Raw genomic sequence first — 26,265 nt, 5'->3', positions numbered from 1 at the left:
TATTTTGCTTCCATAACATGTCTTCTTTCAGACTAGTGGAAAAAAAACATCCAAACTACACATTTAGGTGTTTATTTACTACTTTTTACTACTAGTTGCGATTTTTCCTATTTCACCAAAAGTTAACATTAGATAATGCCTCATTTGCATATTTAAACATACAATTTCAGAAAACTTGTAATACAAAAAATAATTGTCTTAATGTAAGTAATCAACTGAGGAAATTTCATGGTGACATTTATTTGTTAATATTTTTAACCCTTTTCACGTGTCTTACAAAACGTATGGAATTTTACAATCCATATCTTTAAAGGCTGTTTTCTCAAAATCATTTTTTTTCTCTCAGACTCTGAGAAATGTCCACTTCAGTAGCACTTACAGTACATCCACCAAACTTTCCAGTTTCATTCCTATCTACTTTTGAAGATTTTTACAGAGGGGTTTGTTCATATATCATTCATAAGATTCCTAAAAACATGGCGAAAAATGATTTTTTATGGCTGTTGAGAGTATTTTCTAACTTACGAAGTGATACAAAAAGATATCCAAAATCCCCATAGTAAGAAACTTGGACTCTAATATGTCAACAGAATGAAACAAGAATTTTTAACCTGGCTTTATCCAATGTTCAGATTTCTGTTCTGGGAATATTTGATAAGATAATGCCTCATTTTCATATTTAAATGTACATTTTCAGAAAACGTATAACACAAAAAATAATTGTCTTGATATAAATAATCAACTGGGGAACTTTCATAGTGATATTAGTTATTTTTTACCCTATTCACCTGGGTGGTCTCTACTTAACTGCACTGGCAGGCAACGAAGTGAAGCCAATATCCAGGCACGGTACGCTTTCTCTTCTTGTTTTTGTCACGACTCTGGTCATACCACCAGTTATAACAAAGTGTAGATCATCAGGGAGTAAAACGAACTACGAAGGGACAGAAACATCACTTTCCATGTAGTTAACAGATAAATTAATTTGTAAAGCCTCAGAGGCGTTTGGCTGTTGTCGGCACTGCAGTGCTTCATTCAGCATGCATGAGTAAGGACACTAATGGCCCTCTCTGTGTACAACCTTGGTTTTAAATGAAGGTTACATCCATTATCTGCTACCTTTAGGGCTAATTTAACTCCCCGTTCCCCGATCAACCCTCGTCCTCTCAGCCTATTATCTTTCCCAACTTGTTTTTACTTTCCTATATGCCTGTTTCTCATTTCCTTTTTGTTATATTAGTTTACTTTCTTATTTATATTACTTATGATGTTCAGATTAGAGTGAATATGTGAAAAAAAAGTGTTAAAATAAAGACAAAATCTGCCAATGGGAGGTTTTAAAAATGTCTGCTGACATGCAAAATCAGCTTATCTCACTTATTTAAAAAAAAAAAAACATTTAGATTTGCCTCCAGATTAAAGGGCTTATCATTATGGCTATTTTTTCCTGTGTACTGTGTATACTAGTGTGTGTGTCCCATGAGCCTCTTGGGCAAATTGCACTGTCAACAAGGGACAGCGAGGGGTGGGGTTGGAGCCATGCTGAATAAGGAAGCAGGGCTGTGATTGGTCAGCGGGAGGACAGAGGGGAAAGAGCTGAGAGAGTGATTGAATGGGACAGAGAGAGAGGGGGGTCAGTGAGAGGGGAAAGAGAGAGAGACACTCAGAGATAGCAGCAGATGGACTGCTGCACAGTCTGCAACACACTCTTCCAAAGGATAGACTGTGTGTGTGTGTAGGAGAATGGTTGTGAATGAGTGACGGTGTGGAGCAGCAAGCGTCTTTCGTGTCCTCTAGCAGGGACATACAGGATACACACAAGTGAACAGGAGACAGAAGAGTGAACACGTTCGCTCTTCACACTTGGGCTGTTTCCACAGGGCAGGTATACAAGTCCAGCAAACTATACTGCCTGTTATCAATGTACGTGACAGGAGTGTCTCGATAGATGCCACGGACTGCAGCGGGACATTTGATCTTGCAGGAGAAGAAGAAGAGAATTGTGTCTTTATCAAAGGTCGAGGAGTCAGGATAGGTCAGAGGGTGCCAGAAGAGGGTGATTCTCTATGGTGAAGATGAGTCTGGACCCTGTACAGGTGATGAGCGGACAGGTCAAAGAGCTCAAAGTTGCCCCTTCGTCCAACGGGGACAGCAGAGGATCATGGGAAGAGAAAGGAGAGTTTGATCAGGACCACTTGGGCCTCACCACCAAGCCAAAACCAGTAAGTCATGTACACATGTGACTGTCTGTGTCTGTTATAGAGATCTGGATGCAAAGACATTTACTGTCCTCCTCTCTTCTCATCTGTCCTTTTGCTGCTTTCCACAGCTTACTCTTTAGAGACAGATGTTTACTTCGCCCACGTGCAGCCTTTAAAGTGTAGCTCATATATGGAGGTTGGGGGGGTTAGAAGAGGTCAGAGTGTCTTGACTTTTTGAGATCAGAGAGTTTATCTGGTGTCAAACTCCTATTACACCCTTCTACCATATTAAGAATGGAATGGCAGACACATACAGTGAAGCATCCAAAAGCACAAGAAGAGTGTGAAAGTAAGTGATGAATGAGCAGCAGAGTCACAGAAAGAGTTCAGAGTTTATTAGAGCGGTAATTCACTTTCTTCAGAAATCATTGATGACAATGCAATTCTGATTTTGTCCAATTAGTTATAGTTTTTGCTCATAAAGATTATGATATCATGAATAGGGCTGCCTACTCGGCCGTTTTGATCTCAGTCAACTGAGATTTCTTTAGTCGATTAGTTGTTTTTTTTATGCTGAATGATTTATTTCCAAGAAATTCATGAGCACATCTCTGGTAAACACCAGATTTAAAGTAGTGCTTTTGTTTGATTCTTTGTGGAGAAACTCAGTTTTACAGAACTGTCGATTAAATCAACTAATGGATCAGTTGACTAGTTAAGAATTTCTTTGGTTGAGGACATCATGTACTGTATAACATAGTCTGAATTTCTTTGGTTGAGGACATCATGTACTGTATAACATAGTCTGTATTTCAAAATAAGAGTATGAAGCTAAACTCACAGCAGATTAATAAGACAATATAAATGATATATCTCACATGTAACTATCACTGCATGCCACAGCAGAGTTTTATAGAACAGATGTTCTTCAGTGAAAGTGAATTAGAAGCTATAATTTTGTTTACTTTGATTTATATTGTGAACGTCACTAGGATCCCCAAACTGAGGTTTTCCTCCACCACTAGCAGGTCCAGAGTTTTGCCCTTCAGCAGGTTTGCTTCTGAGAAACTTCTGAGAAGTCAAAAATCCAGCTTGCAAAAAGTTAACATGAATCCAAGCTGACAAGTGAAAGAGAAGTAGACGCTCAGTGGCGGGGCTTAGTGCTGTTCATTGCATTGCAGGACGTCAACATACTGTACAGGACACACCAGCTTTTCCAGGGAATCAGGGGACAGGGTGCTGAGCAGAATTATTATCATATATGTTTTTATATATAACAGGCTAGTGAGCAAGTGTTACAGGAAACGAGTGAGCAAAATACTGGTGAGCGAACTGAGTCAAGGTGCTGGAGCTAAAAGTAGCTAGAAGCTGAGTAATCTCTGCTGTTTGAGGATTAGCGCGGCCGACCACAGTGGTGTATTTTCAGACTGTAAACATCCAGCACATGGCAGTGATATACTGCTTAACTATATCCATCTAAATATCACTGCTTTACATGGCTGTAATAAAGATGTATGGCCTAATGGAGAGCACAGTTACATCTCTGCTGTAGTGACAGCATTAGTGACTGCATGTGATTATTCATCAGAGGTAATGGACCACACAGATTACACAGTAGGGCTTTTTGTTCAAATGAAATTAGATGGTAATATGACAGTTATAACTGAGCAGAATAAAGGCTGTGATAACATCATTTTTTGTTCATTATTATGAACTAAGTACAATAAATATCACCACATTAAACTTGATGTTTCTTATCATGATACATACTGTATTTTTAAAGACACATCACAATAAAAATTACACTTTCCAAACCTTTGTACTGACTATCTCTTGCAAGATGCTATCTAAATGTCCAAAAAGAGATTTTTCTTTATATAATTTTTACATCAAAATCCCCCTTTCTCTCTTCTATACAAATGTGTTTCATTGTAGCCTCTTGGTGCAAGCAGATTAAATGGAACCATACATATTATCATACCGTAGATTTAATATTAATATTCTAGCAAAGACACATTTTTAATCGTGACTTTGTATTTACCTCCAAAAAGATTCATTTCTACAGTAATCTTAGAAGGTTTGATTGAGTCAAGTGACAACATTCACCTCATTAAGCGTTAACAGTTATATATATTTTAATGGATAATAAGGGATGGCCTAATAATGGAAGGTGTTACATTGTTTTAATGGGAGCTTTTACTCAACAGAAGTAATTGATAAAAAAAGAAAGGTCTTTTCATTTTAGTTTTAACATTTTAATTAACATTAAATGGCCAGGTCAATGTAATTAAGTAGCATTCATATTAAATTAAAGCCCATTCTCATCTATACACTGAAGGTGACGACCAGGAAAGGAAAATGACTCAGGGGCTGTAGGTTAATGACAAAATAATAAATAGAATCAGTGGAAAGGAAAGAGCTGAGTATTGCTTTAAAAAAAACACAAGCGCAAAAGGTGTTTATATGCTGCAAACGTTATCATGCACATAATTAACGAACATTGTGTAGGGCAACAGGTTATGTTCATAAAAAGTTGTGTACACTGTGTTGTAGTTCTCTACTGTGTATAAGCCGAGCCTGCATGCTATCACAGTTTAGCGGCAGGATATGGGGGAAGTTTACACTCTGTAACCCCAACCAAACTTGTTTTTCAAAGCAACATTTGCCAAACTAATTGTTTTCTGTCATGATTTTCCATGTATGCAAGATAACGTGAAGTGGGGTTAAACAATCAATTTATATTTTTCTTTATACTTAGCCTGCTAAGAATAACTATAGCTCTATAGCTGCAATACAATAATTTGTTAATTGCCTTATCTCTTAATTTTACTGTAATGTTGCTTTACTTTGTCAGTCTTTTTAGTAATAAAACAACAGTTCTGTCATCCATCATGCACCAGTAGGTTCAACTGATTTGTCAGTGAAGGCAAGTAGCAATATTTATATTTTATTTAACATTTTTAAGGCTACACATGAAATGGAAATATGAGTATGAAAGTATGTCTTAAAAATACAAGGGGTAAAAATATCTAGTAAAAATAGAAAATATTTATTTGCTGTGACCTATGAAAACACAACCCAATGTCACACCAAATCGTGTATTAGACCCGTCTGTCCACCAGAGGATAGCGTGTCAGTGTCACGTTTTGCCTCGCATACACGTGAAAATTACACGCCTGTATTAACGTGCAGTACCAGCAGGGGGTAACAAAGCTGCTCACTTAGGTTTAGGCAAGAAAACCACTTTGTTAGGTTAAGTGAAGACGTCATGGTTTGGCTTAAAATAAGTACGTAAACTAAGTAAAAAACTTATGGAAACAACATAATGTAAGTGCACATGGTCTCCTGGTTGAAAGTCCTGTGTTTGTTAGACCCATGCACCTCCCCTCCCATCCACCAGTGGTGGTCTTTCTAACTTTTTAAACTATAGCATGGAGCAAACGTCATGGACAAACGTCACGTGACAATACTTCACGTCACTTCATGCAGGCGTGTAATATTCATGCCTCGGCGAGGCAAAAGGTGACACTGACATGCTTATGACATGTTTATTATACGCTTTGCCGTGAGACTGGGCTGAAAAACAGTAAGATATTGCACTTCTGGATATTGCACGTTTGCTGAGTTGCTCTATGTAAGTAATAAATATCAGAATAAATATATTATTTATTTATATTTTATTTTATTTTACCTTTATTTTACCAGGAAGTCCCATTGAGATCAAAAATAAATCTCGTTTACAATATGTACAAAGAAATAAACTAAGATGCAGTTGGAATATAAACACAAACATGTGCAGAGTAAAGGAATTATATTGAGAATTAGCCATAGAGTGTTATCAAAATGACTCAAAATCCCTGACTTGTATTTGGTTTTAATATTTTCGACAAGCCAGTACATTAGCATTGCTGTTACTGGCAGAGTGTCCAGCCACACTCCTGTTACCTTATCTGCCAAGGCCTGAACACACTGCATCATCACTGGCCTTTTACTAATCTATAAATATCACTGCTTCTCACCCCACCACCCGTCACTCTCTGCTCACACATTCACCTCTTTATTTCCCACACTGTTCCCCTCTGTTCTGTCAGGAAATCCCTCTCCACTTCTCCTCTTTTTCACTCTCAGATGGACGGATGGGATGTCTCACAGATTCAGTTATATGTAATCCTAAACAATAGATGACTCACAGGATCTGGGTTATGCACAGACACCAGTCCTGCTGATCTGGCAGAGCTCTGGCAGGATGAAATATACAGTGGAAAGAAGAAGAGAGGAGGGGGAAGGTTCAACAACAATTTCCTATTTCTGTGCTTTATGGTGCTGTAATACCTAAGTGCAGCATAAAATAAACACACGTGAATGTTTAGTCTTCGTTCCCAGCAGGTTTAATTATATTCAGTTGCCTTTGCTGTCGCAAAAATCAATAAGTAGAAGGTGATCACATGGGTTCCCGTACAGAAGAGCCTTACGATCGATGCATTCCCAGTGAGAGAGGGCAAGCTGTTAACACCACCAGTATCAAATCACAGCAAAGGCCTCTGGGATCAGCCTCAGACTGTGTGACATGTTATTCATAGAGCAAACTGAGTCTAATGGATAAGCCGCACCAAAAGGTCTCGTACACCAGCAAGGCCGTCTCTGAGCAGTACTCGGTAAAGAGACCCGTGTTTAACCAAACTACACATCGTGTCAGCATGTGTGGGATTGGATGTGAATGAAGCTCCGATGTAAAATGAATGAATCTCTGAATAAAAACAAACTGTCATTGTGCTAAGGTGACAGGGAGACGAGCCCGGAAGGTGGAGGGAGGCGTGTTTTTCGTAAGTATGTGCCATCATCATCATCATCACGTGAGGTCAAAGGTTGTGTCCATGGCTATCGTATGACCATCACCCGCTGCCTTTTCACCTTCTTTTAACCTCCTCTGTGACGGCTGTTGTTGTGCCTGCATGATCACGGAGACACCCCCCAACTCTACTAACCAACAACCCGACCCGACGCATCGTCACGTGTGCTGTCATGTTGATTCATATCGTACTGGATAGTCACTGGTTGCTGGACTGAGCTAATGGACCAGAAAGCTCTAATTTACTGCAGCCACAGAGCGCTGTGGCTCTTTGATTTGTGTCCTCATGCTCCTGTGTTGTTTTTCATTTTAATATTAGTTGCCATATTATATGCTCTGCTATATATGACGGCATTTTAGGACTGTTGTAGGTGAAAAAAAAGTTAATATTCCAAGAAAAAAAACAGAATTTCCGAGATTAAAATTGTAAATTTACGAGAAAAAATTTGAATATTCTCTGAAATTATAGTCATGAATTTGCGGGTAAAAAATATTTTTTTAATTTTCTGAGATTAACGTCACAAATTTAGCTGCAGTCTGAATTTTGTTGCGCCAAAAGTAGTGTAACGATAGCCTCCGAGCGGGTTGAAGGTCCTGAAAGACACTGTACATTTACACGTTTTCTTTCATGTTCTTTCTGTGTTATTTTCAGGATATAATGCTGACATTGGTATGCGTCGTCTTTTATCCTCATGTTAGCTCTGTTGTTCGTTTTATTTTGCCAACGGGTTATCAGAAAATCCTGAAGATGGCCGAAGCGAATCGAAGGTCCTGAAAGATACATATACGTGTTTCCTATCATGTTCTTTCTGGGTTTTTTATTTTTATCAACATAAATATATTTTGCACTCGTCAGCTCACGTTACCACCGTGTTTAACGTGGTGACTGTGGTGTGACTTTCAACCAGGAGACTGCTGTCCCGTGTGAAACTAAAATTAACGTTGACGTTATTTTGTCACCTCAGTCTTTAATCACGAGATTCGTCGGTATTGTCAGTCACATGAGTCGCGTGAGTCATTAGTGAGCGAAGTCAACATCAACCACGACAATTTCCTAACCCTACATGTACCTAAGTGGTTATGTTGCCTATACCTAACTTCCTGTGAAAATGGAAGTTTATTTTTAAAGGACAAAATATATAACAAGCATATATTGACACGCCGTCCCTGGTCCGTGTGGGGGGTACCCCATGTGTCGGTCTCCGATGCTGAAGGCCACTGACAAAGTGATGGTATTTGACGAGTTGAGAGTGAGAACGTGTTGGATTGCTGGGGTTGTAGCCTACACTTAAACTTGTTGTAACTCAATAAGGATATTTATAAAAAAAAAAAAAAGAAAGACTGGCCGTGACAAGACCGGCCTACCGGGAAAATTCCCAAGCTTCCCGATGGCTAGCCCGCCACTGCCAGTCTTGCACTATTGAAGGTCTTGTGTGTTAATTTAGTTCTGTCCTGATTAATAGCAACCTTCACATGCACCCTGGGGAGAAGCTCTCTCTCTCTCTCTGGTGACAAAATAACACCACTAGTCTCATCAGTGTGTGGTACAAATTAGCTTTACACACTGTGCCTGTGTTTGGATACATTGCTATATGAAGGCAAAGCATGCAGGAAGGTGATGTGTATGTTTGTGCGGCAAAAACTTAGTGTCATATACATAGTCAAATTGATTGAATCTAATGATAACATTCAAAACATATATGTGATCATCATCATACAAACCCGTTGCATGACTTTGCAGACAGTGTTATCATCTCAAATTTGACTTTAATCAGATTTAGATGTGGGTCAGGATTAATCCTGACAAAGTGATGAAGGTGTGTGTGTGTGTGTGTGTGTGTGTGTGTGTTAGTAGGTGACTTGTCAGCAGGCAGTGGTGTTGTGATGGAATAAGGCTAAATAGAGGGACAGTGAATCAGTGCCTCTGTCAGCTTGTGGCCTATTTACCAGCACACAGCCATCGGCGCATGAACACAAACATGCATGTGTTTTATTACCTCACTGCAAACACACAGACTGGCTGTGGACACATATTGACTCAGATGCATGCATTATTTATATTGCTGTAATGTGCTCTTGCCTTTTTGCATTGCACACATTTGTATTTTTCCAGTAGAGTATGGATGTTTGTACTAACACGGTACTACTAAGCAATAAAATAGTCGACATTATCTATATTATTAGATTCATCTTATAATTGGATTATTATAGGCAACATGCAGGATTTAGAGCCAAACAAAAGCACCATTCAACCACATATTTAGGCAAAGCTGTGTGCACTGGTACAACGACTTTACCGAGCAACATTATTGTACTTTAAATTGGTTAGTTTAAATCATCCCCCTCTGCCCCTTTGCCGCTTTCTTCCCACCACCCAGGCATCCTGAGTTCAGCTGCCCACTGTGGGCACTAATGCCTGCTGCCCTCATAAGAATGCTGCCCTCCCCTTTCAGACACCAGCACCTGAGCGTAAACACACTCATTAGGCAACATGAGCCCACTGTGCCATCTAGTACTGTTCATAAGAGTTCATTAGAGTTTGGAATAGTCTTTGATAAGAATCACACACACTAATACATATTAGAATACTCTATCAGTTTTATGCAATATAATTTAACAACACAACCTCCTAAATGACTTGAGTTGACTCATGACACATTTTCAACAAACACTGAACACGATGAACATAACAAAGGTAGGATTTGTTGTAGGAATAGCGTGTTGGGGAGCTAACCAGCTATAGATGTACCTACAAAATCAGCAACTATCAGTGTATAAACAGTGATTCTGAGGAACATTGGGGCGGAACAAGTCTGTTAATTGTGTCCACCAAACAGAAATTTGAGGGCAATGTAAATAATAAGTTGTCACTTGGCAACAGCTTGTGTTTAACTATGACCAAAACCAGTTGTTCTTAAATAGCAACTCTGAGTGGTGAGCGTATTGTTTACAGTGTTTTGGAATTGCTAAAACACAATTTCTAAAACTAGGGCCCCTCTTTGTTGAAACTCTACAGTACATACAAAACCAAACACATACACAAAATACAAAATATCTTACATCTCTTGCTAAAGCAAACACTTTATTCAAAACTATATAAACTCTGCTAGCATTTTTTGCATCACAACTTTACACACAAACATCAATTAAATAGCTTTTAATAGCTCTTTCCTCATGCCAACTGCACACCAACGTGCTGAACATAAAACACTATTTAGAATCTTTGGCATTTTCATTTTTAGCATGCTGCGAATATGAACGCAAATGCAATGGGGAAACAAACACATTTGTTTATTCTCAGTATCAGAAACAAATACTTCCTCTACCTCTATCTCAAAAATTGGCCTCCATTGGTGTGCACTTCAAAGAGCAAACCTGAATCCTATTTATAGTGTTCAAGCTCTGATTTCTAAGTGATCTAATTGGTTACAGGTGTTTTCAGAGATGCATTCTGGGTACAGGTGATTGATAATTGAGCAACCAGCACACACAGGCTTTTAGTTTTTGAATGATGTGTCTAATGTAGATGTGTAGTTATTTGAAAAAAAGTGTGTTTTACAATTTCATACTCGTAAAGCAGACAATTTGCTTAGCGTTAAGCATACCTGGTCAATAGATCGGCTACATCAGTTAGTGGTTTCAATAATTGTGCCATAAGTACCAGTTCTTGTGTCTTGGCAGTATACTTGCCACACTTTTTCTATTAAGGTATCAAATGTTTATTATTTATATATTTATTAATTGGAGTACATAATCTTCAATTCTTTATGCTTTTTTCTCTTTTAGTTATTTATTGTTAAAGGAGTTTCTCCAACTCAGTACATTGAGCGACTTTAAGATATTGGTGGGAAGGTTTTGCAGTTTGTTCCTAAGTCAAGGGGAAGGGCCAAAGAAAATATTTTTGAAAACGTGAAACATGAGATTCATCCTTCCTCCTCAACCCCAATATATTTGTACAAGAGTAAAAAAGGGAACAAACTTGTGTAAACTGTACTCAGTGTAGTTGCCGTTGCAGCTTTAGTGTATTGGGTTCTTGCTGGTTATGTGGCCAAACATACGTAGTCTTCCTACCCCATAATTAGAGATGACACCATGATGACAGATCTCCATTCATACAGTTTGTTGTGGTGTAACGGCATTACAACAGATAATAGGCATGGCAGTGAGTGAAATGTATCGCTGGTAGTTATGCATGTAGCCCAGCATGTATTGTGATGGGAAGAGTTCGAATAATTCCTTTAACTGCATCCAGATAAAGTTTTATGACCTGAGGTATCTTGTAAAAAAGTAACAGCCCTCGTATATGCATGCACGGGTAAAAAATAAAGTATTTATAGTAGGGTTTAGTTTGAGGGGTCAAAGGTAAAAAAAAAAGGCCCATCCATTCCTCTGACACCTTTCACCTCTCCTCTCTGTGTTCTCCAGTCATCGTCTCAATGGGTCACTACTGCTCGCTCATCCTCTCTCTTTTCCGTTCCTCTTCTTCACATAATTTTCTACCTTGTCTCTTCTTTTTCTTCAGCCAAAGCCGGAGAACGCAGTGACCGTCGCTGTCTCTTCTCGGGTCTTGTTCCGGACCGAGCGGGAGCAGAAGGTGTTTGAGCAGAAAGGGGTGGAGGAGTACCTGAGGTTCCAAATCGAACATGAGACTGAACCCTTCGCCCCTGGACCCGCTTTCCCCTTCGTCAAGGTTAAAGTCACACAGACAACAGAGTCTGATCTGCAGATTTATCACTATGACTGTTGTTCTATCCTGAGCTTCTTTTTAACTGACATGTTGCTGTGTCCTGACAGGCTCTGGAGGCGGTGAACACTCGTCTGAGGGAGCTGTACCCGCAGAGTGAAGAACTGTTTGACATCGTTTTGGTGACGTACAACCACGCCCACGTAGGAATCCGGCTCATCAACACCATCAACCATCACAGTAAGTCTAGTTGTGGCTCCAGGCTGAGGAAACTGGTGCTCTATACCCAGCATCTTTTTCAGAGGTGAAAGCCTCACTATGTAGAATTTGAAGATTTACGAGTTTGGTGACCCTCAGTGGCATTATCAAGTGATGCAGTGTGGCAGGCAGAATAGTGGCTTTAAATAGCTTCCTGACATTGCGTAACAGCCCACTGATAGGTTAGTACGATATCAGATTTCATGCACCCACATGGACACCAGTTTGACAAGATCATTATCTCACTCTCCATGTAGCCAAACTGAAACTTAAAGAGGCAACAGTAACAGACTGGGTCTCTCTGTGGATACATTTTATGGAGATTGACTTTGGTCCAATAAATTGCAATGTTTTGTATTTAACTTCCAATGTGTTCGGGGCTTCCCACTAATGTCCAAGCCATAGACCGTATATAAGAAGTGGACGTAGTCACCATGACGTCACCCATTGGTTTGTGGACTGCCGTTTTGAAGCCCAGAGTTTGTCAATGTTGGCCATCACCATATTGTTTTTTTGCAACCAGCAGGTGGAGCTAAGTACAACTGAACACTGAATGAGACACTTTTAGGCGACCAAAATGTTATAATTAACATTCATGACCTGAAAAAACACTGTGAAAGGGTTAAAGTTCAAAGACGAAAACAAAAACAACTTCAAAACTGTAGCGACCTGTGAATCATAAAGTAGCCACACCCTAAAGCATCCCCTGCTTTATGGTCTATTTGACTCTAAATGGGACCATCATTTACTAAATGAACATCATGCTGTATTGAAGAAGACTTGAAACTAGTGATTGAGACCATAAATTCATGTTTACAATGTTTACTGCGGTAATAAATCAAGTGAGAAGTAGGCTCATTTTCTCATAGACTTCTATACAATCAGACTTCTTTCTGCAACCAGAGGAGTCGTCCCCTGCTGGCTGTTAGAAAGTATGCTAGTTTAAGGCACTTTGGCATTGGCTTCACTTTTCAAACCCAGAGGTTGTCCACTGTTCCAAGCCCAACAAATGTTGCACACAGTTCTGCAGTGTTGCATCTATTTTCTTGGGACTGGGATTAAACTGTTTCCTTATGCAGAAAAAAAAAAAAGTCAGGAGTACAAGATGTGAAGACATTGACAGAATGAGATAGGATACTGAAGCTGACACAAGCTCAGCTGAGAGACAAACAACAAAGTGTATGAACAGCTGATCCGTCCTAGGGAAATCTTAGACCCTGTGATGACGTCTTCCTCACAGACCACTTCCTGTCCAGCTCCTCAAATGTTTTCATGCCCTCAGGGCTTCAGGCCGGGGTGAGTTCAAGATTGCATCCTTCGGGATGTGAGAATAATCCGAGAGGCCCGAAACAAAAACAGGTCTGAGCGGAGCCACCAAAGCAAGATACTTCCATGTTAGATCTCTCTGGTGGCTCTCTGCATGAGGGGCCCGGCGAATTCGACCTCTGACCTTTCCTACAGAACAAAAGGAAAACATGGCTTCTCTGATGTGGTAGAGATAAGGGTTTTGCTGGACATCATTCCTGCTGTGTCGGCCAGCGAATGTGACAGAGTCAAAAAAAAAAAATGATTGATGACTTTTCACATTTGAAACTGGATGAGTGCGCCTCAGAGAAACATTCAAACACTAATTTATATCTCATCACCTGCTTACAACAGCTATTTTTTAACAGCTGCGGGATAAGGTTTAAAGTTTCTCCCCGTGCATTCGGATGACTGGGGACAACTGTGGCAGGCTGCGAATGACGAGCATAGGTGCCCTCCAACAATTTCAAGGTTCAAGGTTTATTCATTGTCATTCTACAACACAGGGTTGCACCACGAAATGCGAGTTATAGTCCCTTTATGCTCCACAAGAAAAAACAAAACTACTTTTTCATGGTGGGGTACGGAGGATAAGTTCAGTTGTCAAAGCCTAAGCTGCTCTGTATCGCTTGCCAGAAGACAGCAGAATGGGCTGTTGCTGGTGTGGGTACTGTACTGTCTTTTAATGCTCAGTAGATGGGTACCAATGAAGTTCTCTGGTGGATTTGATCACCTGCTGCAGAGCCCTTCTGTCTTGAACTGTGCACATCCCATGCCAATTTGTAATGTTTCCAGTCAGGATTCTTTCTATTGCTCCTCTGTTAAAGTTGACAAGAACTTGGCACAGTCTCCTTAATAAATACAGCCGTTTCTGAGCTTTCTTAAGCAGGGTGGAGATGTGAGATGAGATGACCATGTCAGGTTCTCTGTGATGCTGACTCCCAGGAATTTAAAACTGTTATCTTCTTCCACCTCAGCTCCAATGATGTAGACAGGGGTGTGTGTCTTTGCCTCCTTATTTCTAAAATCAACCACCTATCTGAACTGACTGGGGTCTGTTTGTGAGGAAGTCCAATATCCCAGCACGTTCTCATTCCCAGGGCGTCAAATACCAACGCTTCGACGTGTGATACCGTCGCACAAGGAACCCTATAGTGCCGGTGTGCAACGCTTTCCATTAACTACAATGTAAACCCATCCGCGGCTACAGAAAAAGCTCAGAGAAAGTGCTGTGGTGACGTAGTTTAAAGAGCCACAGAGGGGAGGGGAGGTGTTCACAACGTTAAGTCACATTTTCACTGTACAAACGTATTTAAGCCCAACCATGTTGTTTTTTCCTAAACCTAACTAGAGTGGTTTTGTTTCTTAATCCTAAGAAAGTATTTTTGTTTAATTCCCAACTTTAAACACAATTTTATTGCGACCGAAAAGTGATGCCGAGGGGTCTGACAAAGCGTCAGTATGTGACGAGTTGGAATGAGAATGTGTTGAATATCCAGTTACAGTGTGGTACTCAAGTCCAGAGTGCTTAGTTTGCAGTTTCATGGGGGAGATTGTGTTGAATGCTGAGCTGAAATCAACAGACAACATTCTGATGTAGGTTGTTGTTGTTGTTGTTGTTAGCAGTGGAGGGCAGTGGAGACGGCATCCCCTGTCGATCTGTTGGCACTATAATAAAACTGGTAAGGGTCCGGGCTGGCTGGGATGTTTTTAATGTGCTGGAGAAGCAGTTTCTAAAAGCACTTCATCAGGATGGGGGTGAGCGCCACAGGGCGATCGTCATTTAGACTCAACACTGCAGATTTTTTAGGTGCAGGGACGATGGTGGCTGTCTTGAAGCAGGTGGGAACACTCTCCTGACACTGATATGTTATTTCAATCCCCTTCCTTTTATGTATACAACAGGAACGAAGGGGCAAGACGACTGGCAGGTCCTATAATGTGCTCAGCGTGCAGCAAATTGAGTTTTCATGAGATGACATGATCGTTCTCTATGGAAATCAAAAATTGGAACCACTACATGACCTTATATTATGCATATAATATGCATAACATCCCATATGGACGTGCATCTAGCTGATATGAGTGCAAAGTGTTAAACTGCACAATGAAGCTGCTCATTATTTGATGTGTCAGCAGCGTCTCTGCAGTCCTGCTGATTTCCTGCTTTCCTATTAGCATCTTTTAGATCTTCTGAACAAGCAAATAAATCATACAAAGATAGATGATATGAAAACATTTTTGCAAGGGGGAGAAAAAAAAAGACATCAATGGTGAGGACATTTTCCATTGAGTGACTCCCACGCTCCAGTACTTATCTTAAAGGCAGGGGGACGCTTGGGAGGTTTGAAATGATGAGGTACAGCATAGTGCGCAGGGGCCAAACTCACCAGGGCCCGACTACAAAGCTGAATAAACCATTTAGGAAATCTGTAGAGGACAGTTGGTTCTTTGAACCTCGGTTTCTTTCTGCTTTTCTTTAGTCTCCATCTCCATCTGACTTCAGCCTGTTTGCGGGTCATATTGTATCCGTCTTTCTTACTTCTTTTAAAACTGCACTACACAACTTTGCACTTTCGTAAATCCAAATAAAATATATCTAAAGCATGAAAACCATCAGGATACAAGAGTTTACTGGTGCTGAGTTCACGTTTTTCCTCAGATGGTGGCTCGTGCTATACAACCTACATCCAAAGTTTGCCTCTGTATCATTAAATTAAATGTCAGCTGGGGAAAAGCTACCTGTTACCACTCTGATGAAGGCTCAAAATGTGTGGTGAATGAAGCATGGTGTGCTGTCATGATGGATTAGCATTGGAACACACAGTGATCTGCACCTTGCAGTGTCTGCGTTCACAAAGTTAGAAAAGGGTACCCGATGTGCAGAACCACTTTTACATTTGTGGTGTTTCAGTGTAATATCTGTCTGTAAAAATAAGAAAAGAAAAGAAAAGGCAAATGTCTCAGAGGATTTCTTTTAAATATTATTTATCATACACTGTTTCACAGAGAAATTTCATTTGGGCAGGCAGTGTTTATTAGTACCAACAGGACTCCCTTTGTTGTTGTCCACATTAGCATTTTCATAAAGACCTCTGCCCACACACCAAATCAGTAGGAAAATATCTCTTTGTCTTCATCCTCTTTCAGTTGGAAACTACAAAGCTGTGCTTCACAAACCAACATCCAATGCGTATCCATGCAAACAGTAATTCCTGCACTGCTGCACGGATACGTCGATCACATCATACATTTTCTGATAGCAGCCTAAAGTTTTCTAAACATAAACGTATAGCAAGAACAGCTCAATGAAATAAAACACTTGTATTGTGCGATCGGCTATACTGACATTTAAAATGAGTGTTTACAGAGAACGCTAGGTAACAGGAAGCAACTTTATTTTCCTGTTAGCTTCGTTTTGGGGTTTTTGTGTCGAAGGAAGGCAAAAAAAGATTTCAGTTTCACCTGTCAGAGATAGATTTACTAGTCATGATTAGTGCTACTCAGCCTGTGAAAACAGTGGTATAACAATTTTGTGGCTCTGGAGAGGGCTTAGTCAAGTCTGAAAAAACCCTTGTGATGTCATAGTGATGTCATCAGGGTTACCTTGTCTTGGGCTTGGACACTACATGTTTTACAACAGCCCGGGTGCACTACATGGCGTATGAATGACTCAGTAATCGCAAGTCATTACGCGTGCAATAAGAACGCCAATCTCTCTTTTGGTGAGTCAGGTGTACGCCATGTAGTCTGTACTTACTGCAATGTAAACATATCCACATAAATATGCTACCCTCAGAGCTAGGGACGTAGAATAAAAAGTGAGAAAGAAGCTTATGGTGGGCGGGAGGGAGGATGGGTCCAACAAACACAGGACACCGGTGTTCGTGTCCCAAAATATTGTTGAGTTATTTTGAAGTTACCTTAGTGACATTTGTGACGTGTTTTCCGTACTTCTGTTACGTCGTTTCCGTACACCCTTTACTTAGTGTACGTTATTTTAAGACCAAGATGTTTTGAAACCTAAGTGGTTTTGTTGCGTAAACCTAACTGTGGCCGTTACCATAGTTTTGTTGCGTGGCGTAAAAAACGACACGCAAAGGAGGCGTACAAATGACACACGAAAAGTCTAAAAACGCATCATGACACACGGAATGCCCTTGAAATGTTGTGCTATTTATATGCCTTCCCATTAGATTGAATGGTTACAAACTGTGGTTGTGGATTTAAAAAATCAGGGGCGTTAACCAAGCGGGGAGGGTCTATTGAAACTATCCTATTGTTTGCAGTATGGGAAATGTAGGATCCAGCTGGTGCGGTGTGTGACCCATAATAATGACTAAAAGTCTGGATATCTTGGCTTCTGCTGCATCGATTTTCACCGTTCTTTTATCAAATCTGTCTCTCACAAGTCCCTCATCTTTATGGATGTGCAATACTAAATTGCTTGAGTGCCCCTTTAATGTGGAAGAAGACAAGTTTCTTGCCTTAAATAAAATGTCTTAACCTTGCTGTCTTTCTCTTCATAATCAGCACATTAATCTCCCGCCCGCACTAACCTTCTTTTTTACTATGTCGCCATCTATCACAGGTGTCACCCACCTTTTATCATTCTATTATAACCCTCAACTCTTCTCAAACACATTTTATTACATCCCCATCCCAACATTAGTCTATTACTTTACACCCATGTGTCCTTTCTCATAAATCTCAGCTCATTTTACCTGAACAGCTCTCTGTAATCATGGATCCAACTACCTAATGTCAGTCTCCTCTCGTTCTCTACATACCGTCTCTCTGCTGCTCTTTGGATCAGCAGCAAATTAAGAGACTGACTCAGCCAAAATGCAAGCAGACACTCCCACAGTCCCCTCTACCCCCTTCTAGAGACGCTTTGGACCCTCTCCACCTTTTAAGTGTTTGTAAGTTTATCCTCTCACCATGTCCTGAACCCTCGTCTCCCCTTTACTTCACCCCCTGTGACTCCTGAAATTATGTATCATGAACTCCATGATAAAGTCAAAGCTACAGCTCCCAGCTGAAATAAGGATTTTTCTGTTTGGTTTGGTCTGTAAAAATATAAATAAATACTTTGTAATGGATCTGTAATGCTGCCAATGTACTGTTGACATTTAATGATGTACTGAAACTTAAAACCTTGTTGCTGTTTGTTGCTCTCGTCCTCAGACTTGTTTATCGAGAGGTTTTGTATGACGGGCGGCAGCAGTCCTATCGGCTACCTGAAGGCCTGGCACACCAACCTCTACCTATCTGCTGACGCTGACAAGGTCAGGGAAGCGCTGTCTGAAGGTGAGCATGCACACACACAGATGAGGAAGTCTAATTTTATGTGGCATCTGTTACTTTAGAATGAAAGATAATGACCTACAATACAGAAAAACCAAAAAGAAATATGACTGCAAGAAAAACAAATTGTTTTTTAGTCCTAACATTTTGTTTTTTTTGGATCACAATCAGTTTATATAGAAAATGTGGTTACTGATCTTCCGGTATGCATGTTGATATTATCCAGGGCCCGTATTTATCAAACTTGATAAAGAGTTAATTTGGGAGTAAAAAAAAGTTCTTGATCACATGATTAAAGCAGCACTGGTAGAAATGGAGCAAATATGATTAAAAAAGTTATTTATTTATTTATTTTTAACGGTCACTATATCCTGACAGTATAGTGCATGAGACAGGTAATCTGAAAAAAAGCGTGTGCCTCTGTGTCCTCCGGTGTCCTCTGGTGTCGTCCGGTGTCCGGTGTCCTCCGGTGTCCTCCGGTGTCCTCCGGTGTCCTCCGGTGCTCCTAATGGCATTTGCAAGATTTCACAGACCAGAGGGAAACAACCAATCAGAGCCGAGCTAGAACCTGCCGTCTCTGAGCAGCTGTCAATCACTTGCGAACTCCGATCAAACTGTCAAACTAGGCAACGCTGATCAAATATGAATCAATATTCTGTTACTATAATGCCTACTTTAAAGTCTCCCGTCACGGGCTAGATTTTCTAAAGCCTGAAAACAGAGCCATGAGGAGGTGCGGAAGTCTAGTTTTCTCTCAGAACACTTGAATTACAATATGCCGAAAGGTTATTACGAATGTTTTTTCCCAATTACGCAAAAAACATTCTGCCTACTGAAGCTTTAACTATCTGGAGATTTCTAAGAAACGTATAAATTGCTTTTATTCCTAAATTTGTAAGTAGGAGTAAATGCTACATCCTCCCAAATCAGACAAAGGCTCTAAAACATATAAAGGACGCCATGAACCAGTTACTTTAAGAAAATATCGTCAACAAAAATAACTGCAGCCTACTCAAAGTTCAAATAAAGTAGACAGATCCCGGTCAAAAGAACAAAAGTGGGGGAAGTCTCTGGGCCAGCCATGCACTTCCACCACCCTCAACCAATTGAGCGGAAAAAACCCACAACGGACACTGACGTCTCCTGAACTGTGCTGCCTACGTGTGTGTGTCTGTCTCGTGACACACAGTTCCCCCGTCTTTTCCTTCTCCCTGATTAGCTATCAGTCTCAGCTGTGCTCCACTCCTGGAGAAAAGAAAGGCAGGTAAAGGGGAGGGAGAGAGAGGAGAGACGACAATACACACCCACATGCAGGACCACACGTTACAGTGAAAGTGAAGGATTTTTACTTTCATCCAGTCCATTTATATACACTTTACATTACAGCTGATCATTTATTAAAGCTGCAGTAATGCTGTAGAGTATTTCCTACCTTCCAGTCACCCACAGCCTTTAAACTTGCTTCAGATAGGGAATCCACCATGCTTTTCTAGTTTTATATAATTACACGTCCAGTTGTGAGGGCAGAAGGATTTAAAATTCTGGAAAGTGCTTGGCAGTTGGAATAAAACATGAAAAACTCCCGTACTGCCTTTAAACTTCACTTTAAATGGAAAAAAAAGTATGATGCTATTAAATTCTTGCTGCAAGTACACGTTCTGGATTCTTTGTGTCCTGTTTGAGTAGCAGTGACTGACATGCTGCAGTCATTACCATAAAGCAGCATATTGATGATTCCCCCTTTTTGTGTTTCCTTGATGGATTCCCGCATGTCACGGCACATCAAGGCAACACCAGCAGGCTGTAACATCCCATTAGCTCTGGCTGTGGCTCTGAATGAGTATCAATACTTGAAAAGATGGACCGGCTCTCTGCCAAAGAAACACACGATGTTACAGTAATAAGCTCTGCTGACAAGGAGCTGGAAACAGACTCCATTGATGTGAAATTTAACGGACTTGAGGTGACAACCGCTTCTGAAGGTTTAAATTTGTTCAGAGCGGCACATTTCATGCTGCATTATTACTGCTGTCAAAAAAGGGAAGAGCAAATACTGACATAGAGCTGACAAAATAGGGTTGGAAACTAAATGAAAAATCCTGCAAAGCAAATCCAGAATGAAGGATGAAACCTGTTTTAAACTAATTGAAAAACAAGATTTGTATGACACAAAAGGTTTTTGTTTTTCGAAATCTTGATTTTGTAGTAATGAGAAGCAGAAAACAGCACATGGTATCTACGTGTCACAGTCTATAGAGGGCTGAGGGGAAATGAACTGGAGTGCTGATTGATCACAGCGTGACCACATACCTCTCAAGGTGACTTCTTCATGTGACTTACACGCTTCGTGTCACTAATGCAGTGACTCAGTAGGAAGCACACACGCAATTCATGTCCTTGACATTTTACTTGATAGGTCTTAATTAGCTGTGAAGCCATTTGTTAATACTTTCTGTGAGCTGGAGGCCATTACCAGTATCTGTTCTGAGAGCGTTTTTTACTGTAATAGCTCTACAGCTGTCCCTGATTTCTAGCAGGAGATGAAGTGATGAAGTGAAGTAAAAGCTAGTTTTACTGTATCTTTAACAAGTAATGTTTCTGTTCACTTGATTCTGATCCAGCCAGCATGTGACTGTTTATTTCCTGTTTCATTGTATGTTAATAACATCAGCTGACAGGAAGTAAACATGGACCCAAACTGTTGCCTAGCAACGCAATTCTGTTGCAATTCCCTTAAAATGCACTAAACGGAGCGTTTCAGACAGAGGGTAAATACAGTTATATTCAGGCAGACAGCATGAGGAAAATAAAGTTTTTTTTTAACATTAAAACATGTAAACATGTTCTAGTAGAAACACAAAATACAAGTATGAACCTGAAAATGAGCACGACATGGGACCTTTAAAGTAAAGTGAAGTGAAATATATTGTGATATGTAAAAGCTGTTTTACCTTATGCTGCATTCACATGGAATCAGGCAGACGGTAGATGGCGAACCAGATATTATGTTAGTGGTTGAGAGCAAGACGATTAAATTAGGTGAGGCCAGCAGAGAATACCGGCAACGGTACTAGTAGATGGCATTGCCGTCCAAAGTTAAAATATTAACTTTTTTTGCTGTCCTCCTCGACGGAATTTACAACCGGATGTGACGTAACTCACAAGGAGAGAGTTGTTTAAGTTTGCGATAGAATATTAAGAGAAAGCTGCATTTTATAGCTACACACATTACCAGAATAATTACATGGAATAAAATAATAATTCTTACAACAATACGACATCACCATAGCAACATATCATCATGTGTGTTTCGCTTTGCCTTCCTGCCATCCCGTCATACTATTTGTTTGTGTTTCCTGTGCCGTCCAGAATGCATTGTCCGTCTGTCTGATTTCATGTGAATGCAGCATTGGCAAATAATGTCTCATGTTCACTTGATTCTTATCAAACCAGCATGTGATTGTCAGTATTCAAGGTGGTATCATTTAAAGTGAGTACAGTAAAGTGAAGTGGAGTGAAGTAAAGAACTGAAGTGAAATAAAGTGAAGACTGTCCAACCACCACTGCTACTTTCAACAAATCTACCGTTGAACCTGTTCTTATTGATGTCTCCGTCTGTGTTTATGTTCAGGCATCGCAGCGGCCACCATGTTCATGACAGAGAATCTGACAGAGGTGTCTGAGTCCCAGCTGAGGGTGGCGTTCGATGGTGACGCTGTCCTCTTCTCCGATGAATCTGAGCGCATCTTCAAGGCACACGGGCTGGACAAGTTCTTCGAACACGAAAGGGACAACGAGGACACGCTACTGGATCATGTGAGTAGTTTTCACTGTTTTGGACATTTTCTCTTCAACATAATGTGTTGACAACATAAATATATCCTATTCATTTACGTGTGAAATAATCATAGATTGAATCAGTACAGATTGCATTTCACTCAGGATTGGTGAGGTTTATTTTTTTTGTCATTTGTAATTAAAATGAAAGCTTCAAACCCCCTAATCTCCATTATAGCGTTACTTCGCTATTTCCGTGCAGGACCTAATCACCTGTAAATGATTATGCAGATGTTCTCGATATAAAACACATTTCATTAACTGATAATTCTATGAATAAATTATGCAAAATTATATGATAAATGGTTTCAAAAAGCATCGGGAATCAGACTGACAGTTGGTGCATCGTTCTGTCAGACAGACAGCAATTATGAAATTAGCTTTGAGCTCTGCAGGCTTAAAAACAAATGGTGCTAAATTGGTGCTAATTCAATAGAGCTCAACAGTGAGTGCCAACTTTTTGAACAGCTCTTTGTCGCCGGTCGGTCATGTAGCGTGAAAACCACAACAGCTAAAGACGATTAAAGACTCCCGATTACAAGACAGCAAGTTTTGTAGTGAGATCTGACAACTTTGAAAGTCGTGCAGGGTGAACTTGGCTTAATGATGCAAGGGAACACACAATCTCATCAGCTCTGCTTTATCATAACAGCTTCCTTCCTGTGTGGCAGGGTCCCCTGAAGGGCTTCTTGGAGGCACTGGGGAAGCTCCAGAAAAAGTTTTACGCTAAAGGCCAGCGCCTGGACTGTCCCATTCGAACATACTTGGTCACAGCTCGCAGCGCAGCCAGCTCCGGGATCCGGGCGCTGAAGACGCTCCGGGCCTGGGGCCTGGAGATCGACGAGGCCTTGTTCCTCGCAGGGGCGCCGAAGGGCCCCATGCTGGAGAAGATCAGGCCGCACATCTACTTTGACGATCAGATGTTTCACGTGGAGGGCGCGGCGGAGATGGGCACCGTTGCAGCTCACGTGCCCTACGGCGTTGCACAGAAAAATAACCCCAAACACAACCCCAGCGTGAGGAAGTAGTAAGCAGGACTGGACAGGACGGGAGGACGGGACAGAGAAACAGAAGAGCAAAGTGAAGCTGAGAGGTTTCAGATGAACTTGTACTGAATCGTATGTGGAAATGCATCATTTCCATGATGTAGCAATTGTATTGTAAGTTTGTTTAATCACAATGTAAACAGTTAAATGCCATCAAGTTAGGAGTTAGAGGCCTGGGTAGAGGTCAAGTAGAGGTCTGGGAATAACCTCAGCGTTACATTTCAATGCCTCAATCTACCCAATACTCATGTGTTTTGTCAAATCTCGCTTTACTGTATATGGGAAATTCGAAGGTGCTTGATTGCCATGGTGATCTGCTATTTCTGTCATTACTAGTCCTCATAAAAAAGACGCCTCTTCAGTGAATGGAGGATCCCGAATGAATGACTTCACTGATATTTACATAACTTAAAGGACCAGTGTGTAACAATTAGGGGGATCTATTGGCAGAAATGGAATACAATATTAATAAGTATGTTTTCTTTAGTGTATAATCACCTGATAATAAGAGTCATTGTGTTTTGGTTACCTTAGAATGAGCCGTTTATATCTACATAGGGAGCGGGTCCTCACCACGGAGTCCGCCATGTTGCACCGCCATGTTGCTAGAGTAGCCCAGAACGGACAAACCAAACTCTGTTAACTTGGTGAAGTCGATAACGGTACTTGCTCCCGTCGCTGCCACTCTCTCTCTCTTGCTTCACCACTCACTTCCCACATACACACAGACACATTCTAAACATTGGCCCTGCTCCAAATGGCTCCAGAGAGGGACATTTGCGTTTTTCGCGTCAGCCACCATAGCTCTGCAACACGCTTGGCACACGGGAGAGGCTTGAGTTGGTTGCAATTTCCTCACCTCCCCACTATAGATACCGCCAGATCCTACACACTGGACCTTTAAGTAAAGCACAGAGACTGCACTGTATGTCGGCAATAAATGAATATGAATGAATAATCTGTTCAAAATCTACCTTAAAGGGAGATTTTGTCAAGTATTTAATACTAAAATATGCCTGCTTTATGCAAATGTATGTATATATTTATTAGATAGCAAATTAGTGGCGTTAAAACGAATTTGCGTTAACGCGTTACCGTTGTTATTATTATCGTATTAACTTTCACAGCCCTAATTATAAGGTTAAAAGTTATACTGTAGCACAAGAGTCATAATTTAAAGTTAACACATCAATCATTTTACAGACTTTGATTTCAACAGAATGTAAAAGTTTGTTTGCAACTATACAAAATGTGTTGTATATTACTGGAGATAGCACTTCATGTTCAACTGTGTTAGTCCAACACAAATATAGAAAGCCATAAGTTTCAGTTGGTGCCTTAGTTTCAATGAAGACACTATTTCTAAAAAGTGGTCTGTCCAACAATTTGGTCCAGAGTGAAGTATCTCAACAATTGTTGGATCGATTGCCACAAAATAAAACTCCAACGGCCAACCATCGGCCTGGTGTACACAGCACCATTAGCATGTTAAAGTTTCTCCTCTTAGCATGTTAAATGTATTTCATATTACTGAAGAAAGTGTATTATTTTATTATTCTGTTAATCCAAAACAAATATAGAAAGTCATAAGTTTCAATGGGTGCCTTTAGTTTCAATGAAGACACTAGACTTGAAATGGAAATAAGGAACAGGAGGGGGGTTGGACTATATGACCTTAGCCTGCGGAGTTCTGACTACTGTGGACCTATAACAGATATTTGATTATTGCAGAATGCTCATTTTGTCCAAAACGACAGGTCTTATACCTGCATTACCCTTCAGTAGCAGACTTATCTAAACATATAACATAAAAAAATGCCAATATAAATACATAGTCATATTACCCGACATGTTTTGTGACAAGCCAACATGCAAATCTTAATTTGATCAGTTTTGTATGTGTGAGTGATAGGAATATGTGTGTAACAGATTATCATTCAAGAGTTTCCTTTGGAATTTGCGAACCAGCAGTTTGACATATATTATTTTCTCATTTATTAGAATAAAACAGAACTGTATTTTCCCATTCCCTTCTGTATTTCTGTGATCTCTTTTCTTTTTCTTTTTAATCTCGCGCCGCTGTCAGGCGTATCGTAGCAATGCTGTCATTAGTCACGACCAAATGAGATAGACAGGCTGAGGGATGACAGATCAGGAGGGATTCTGTCTATCTCATACAAATCACCCTGTCTTAATTATTTAAGATTTGGCATTATTCCTGCGTATGGCACAACAACAGATTATTTGATGCTTGACAAACATAGCGGAGGCAGTAATATACACTCTGGGTCCATGTTGGTGCCATCTTAACCTGAAAACTGAAGACTGTTGAGGAAGTGTTCACAGTTATGACTCTAATTACGAACTAACTAGTTGAAGAAATTCCCTCAAGGCACTCTTTGTGTTCATTAGAATGAGTCGGACGTGAGGTCACAGTGACCTTGACCTTTGATCCCCAAAATCAGTTCAACCTTGAATCCAAGTGGATGTTTGTGCCAAATTTGAAGAAATTCCCTACAGGCGTTCCTGAGATATCATGTTCATGAGAATGGTACTGACTGACAACCCAAAGACATAATGCCTCTGTCCATGGCATAAAAAGTCATACTACAGTATGTCATAAGAAATGTCTTAAAAAATATTACAGTATAAAGATGGAGCGCATTCAACTTCAACTTTATTTTTGTCCCCAGAGGGCAATTGGTTTTTACAGCAAGGCATATTACATTACATTTAAAGACATTCGGGTCTTAGCCTGGACCTCAGTAAGGGAAATCA

General features: G+C 40.3%; 1 protein-coding gene across 2 annotated transcripts; it reads left to right on the top strand.

The window, feature by feature from the left end:
• Positions 1-1,636: 1,636 nt before the first annotated feature.
• On the top strand, positions 1,637-25,516 carry nt5c1aa (5'-nucleotidase, cytosolic IAa). 2 transcript variants are annotated; one of them, XM_037795043.1, is made up of 7 exons: positions 1,638-2,222; positions 6,980-7,024; positions 11,573-11,740; positions 11,845-11,974; positions 18,485-18,607; positions 22,236-22,420; positions 23,113-25,516. In XM_037795043.1, exons 1-7 carry the CDS (start codon positions 2,067-2,069, stop codon positions 23,467-23,469), a joined length of 1,164 nt encoding a protein of 387 aa, XP_037650971.1. In that variant the 5' UTR covers positions 1,638-2,066; the 3' UTR covers positions 23,470-25,516. The 2 variants fall into 2 exon arrangements, with proteins under 2 accessions (XP_037650972.1, XP_037650971.1); XM_037795044.1 differs by lacking the exon at positions 6,980-7,024 and having other exon boundaries at positions 1,637-2,222.
• The last annotated feature ends 749 nt before the right edge of the window (positions 25,517-26,265 follow it).

Source organism: Sebastes umbrosus, chromosome 15 (assembly GCF_015220745.1).
Source record: "Sebastes umbrosus isolate fSebUmb1 chromosome 15, fSebUmb1.pri, whole genome shotgun sequence".
Classification (NCBI taxonomy): Eukaryota; Metazoa; Chordata; class Actinopteri; order Perciformes; family Sebastidae; genus Sebastes; species Sebastes umbrosus.
This window is presented reverse-complemented; position numbering and strand designations above follow the sequence as displayed.

What these genes read in the sequence shown, in the direction of transcription:
- nt5c1aa (XM_037795043.1), top strand. Translation starts at nt 2,067, where the DNA reads ATGGTGAAGATGAGTCTGGACCCTGTACAGGTGATGAGCGGACAGGTC. An exon ending in TCACCACCAAGCCAAAACCA is followed by an intron (nt 2,223 to 6,979) that starts GTAAGTCATGTA and finishes CATTGTGCTAAG; the next exon opens with GTGACAGGGAGACGAGCCCG. An exon ending in CAGGGAAGCGCTGTCTGAAG is followed by an intron (nt 18,608 to 22,235) that starts GTGAGCATGCAC and finishes GTTTATGTTCAG; the next exon opens with GCATCGCAGCGGCCACCATG.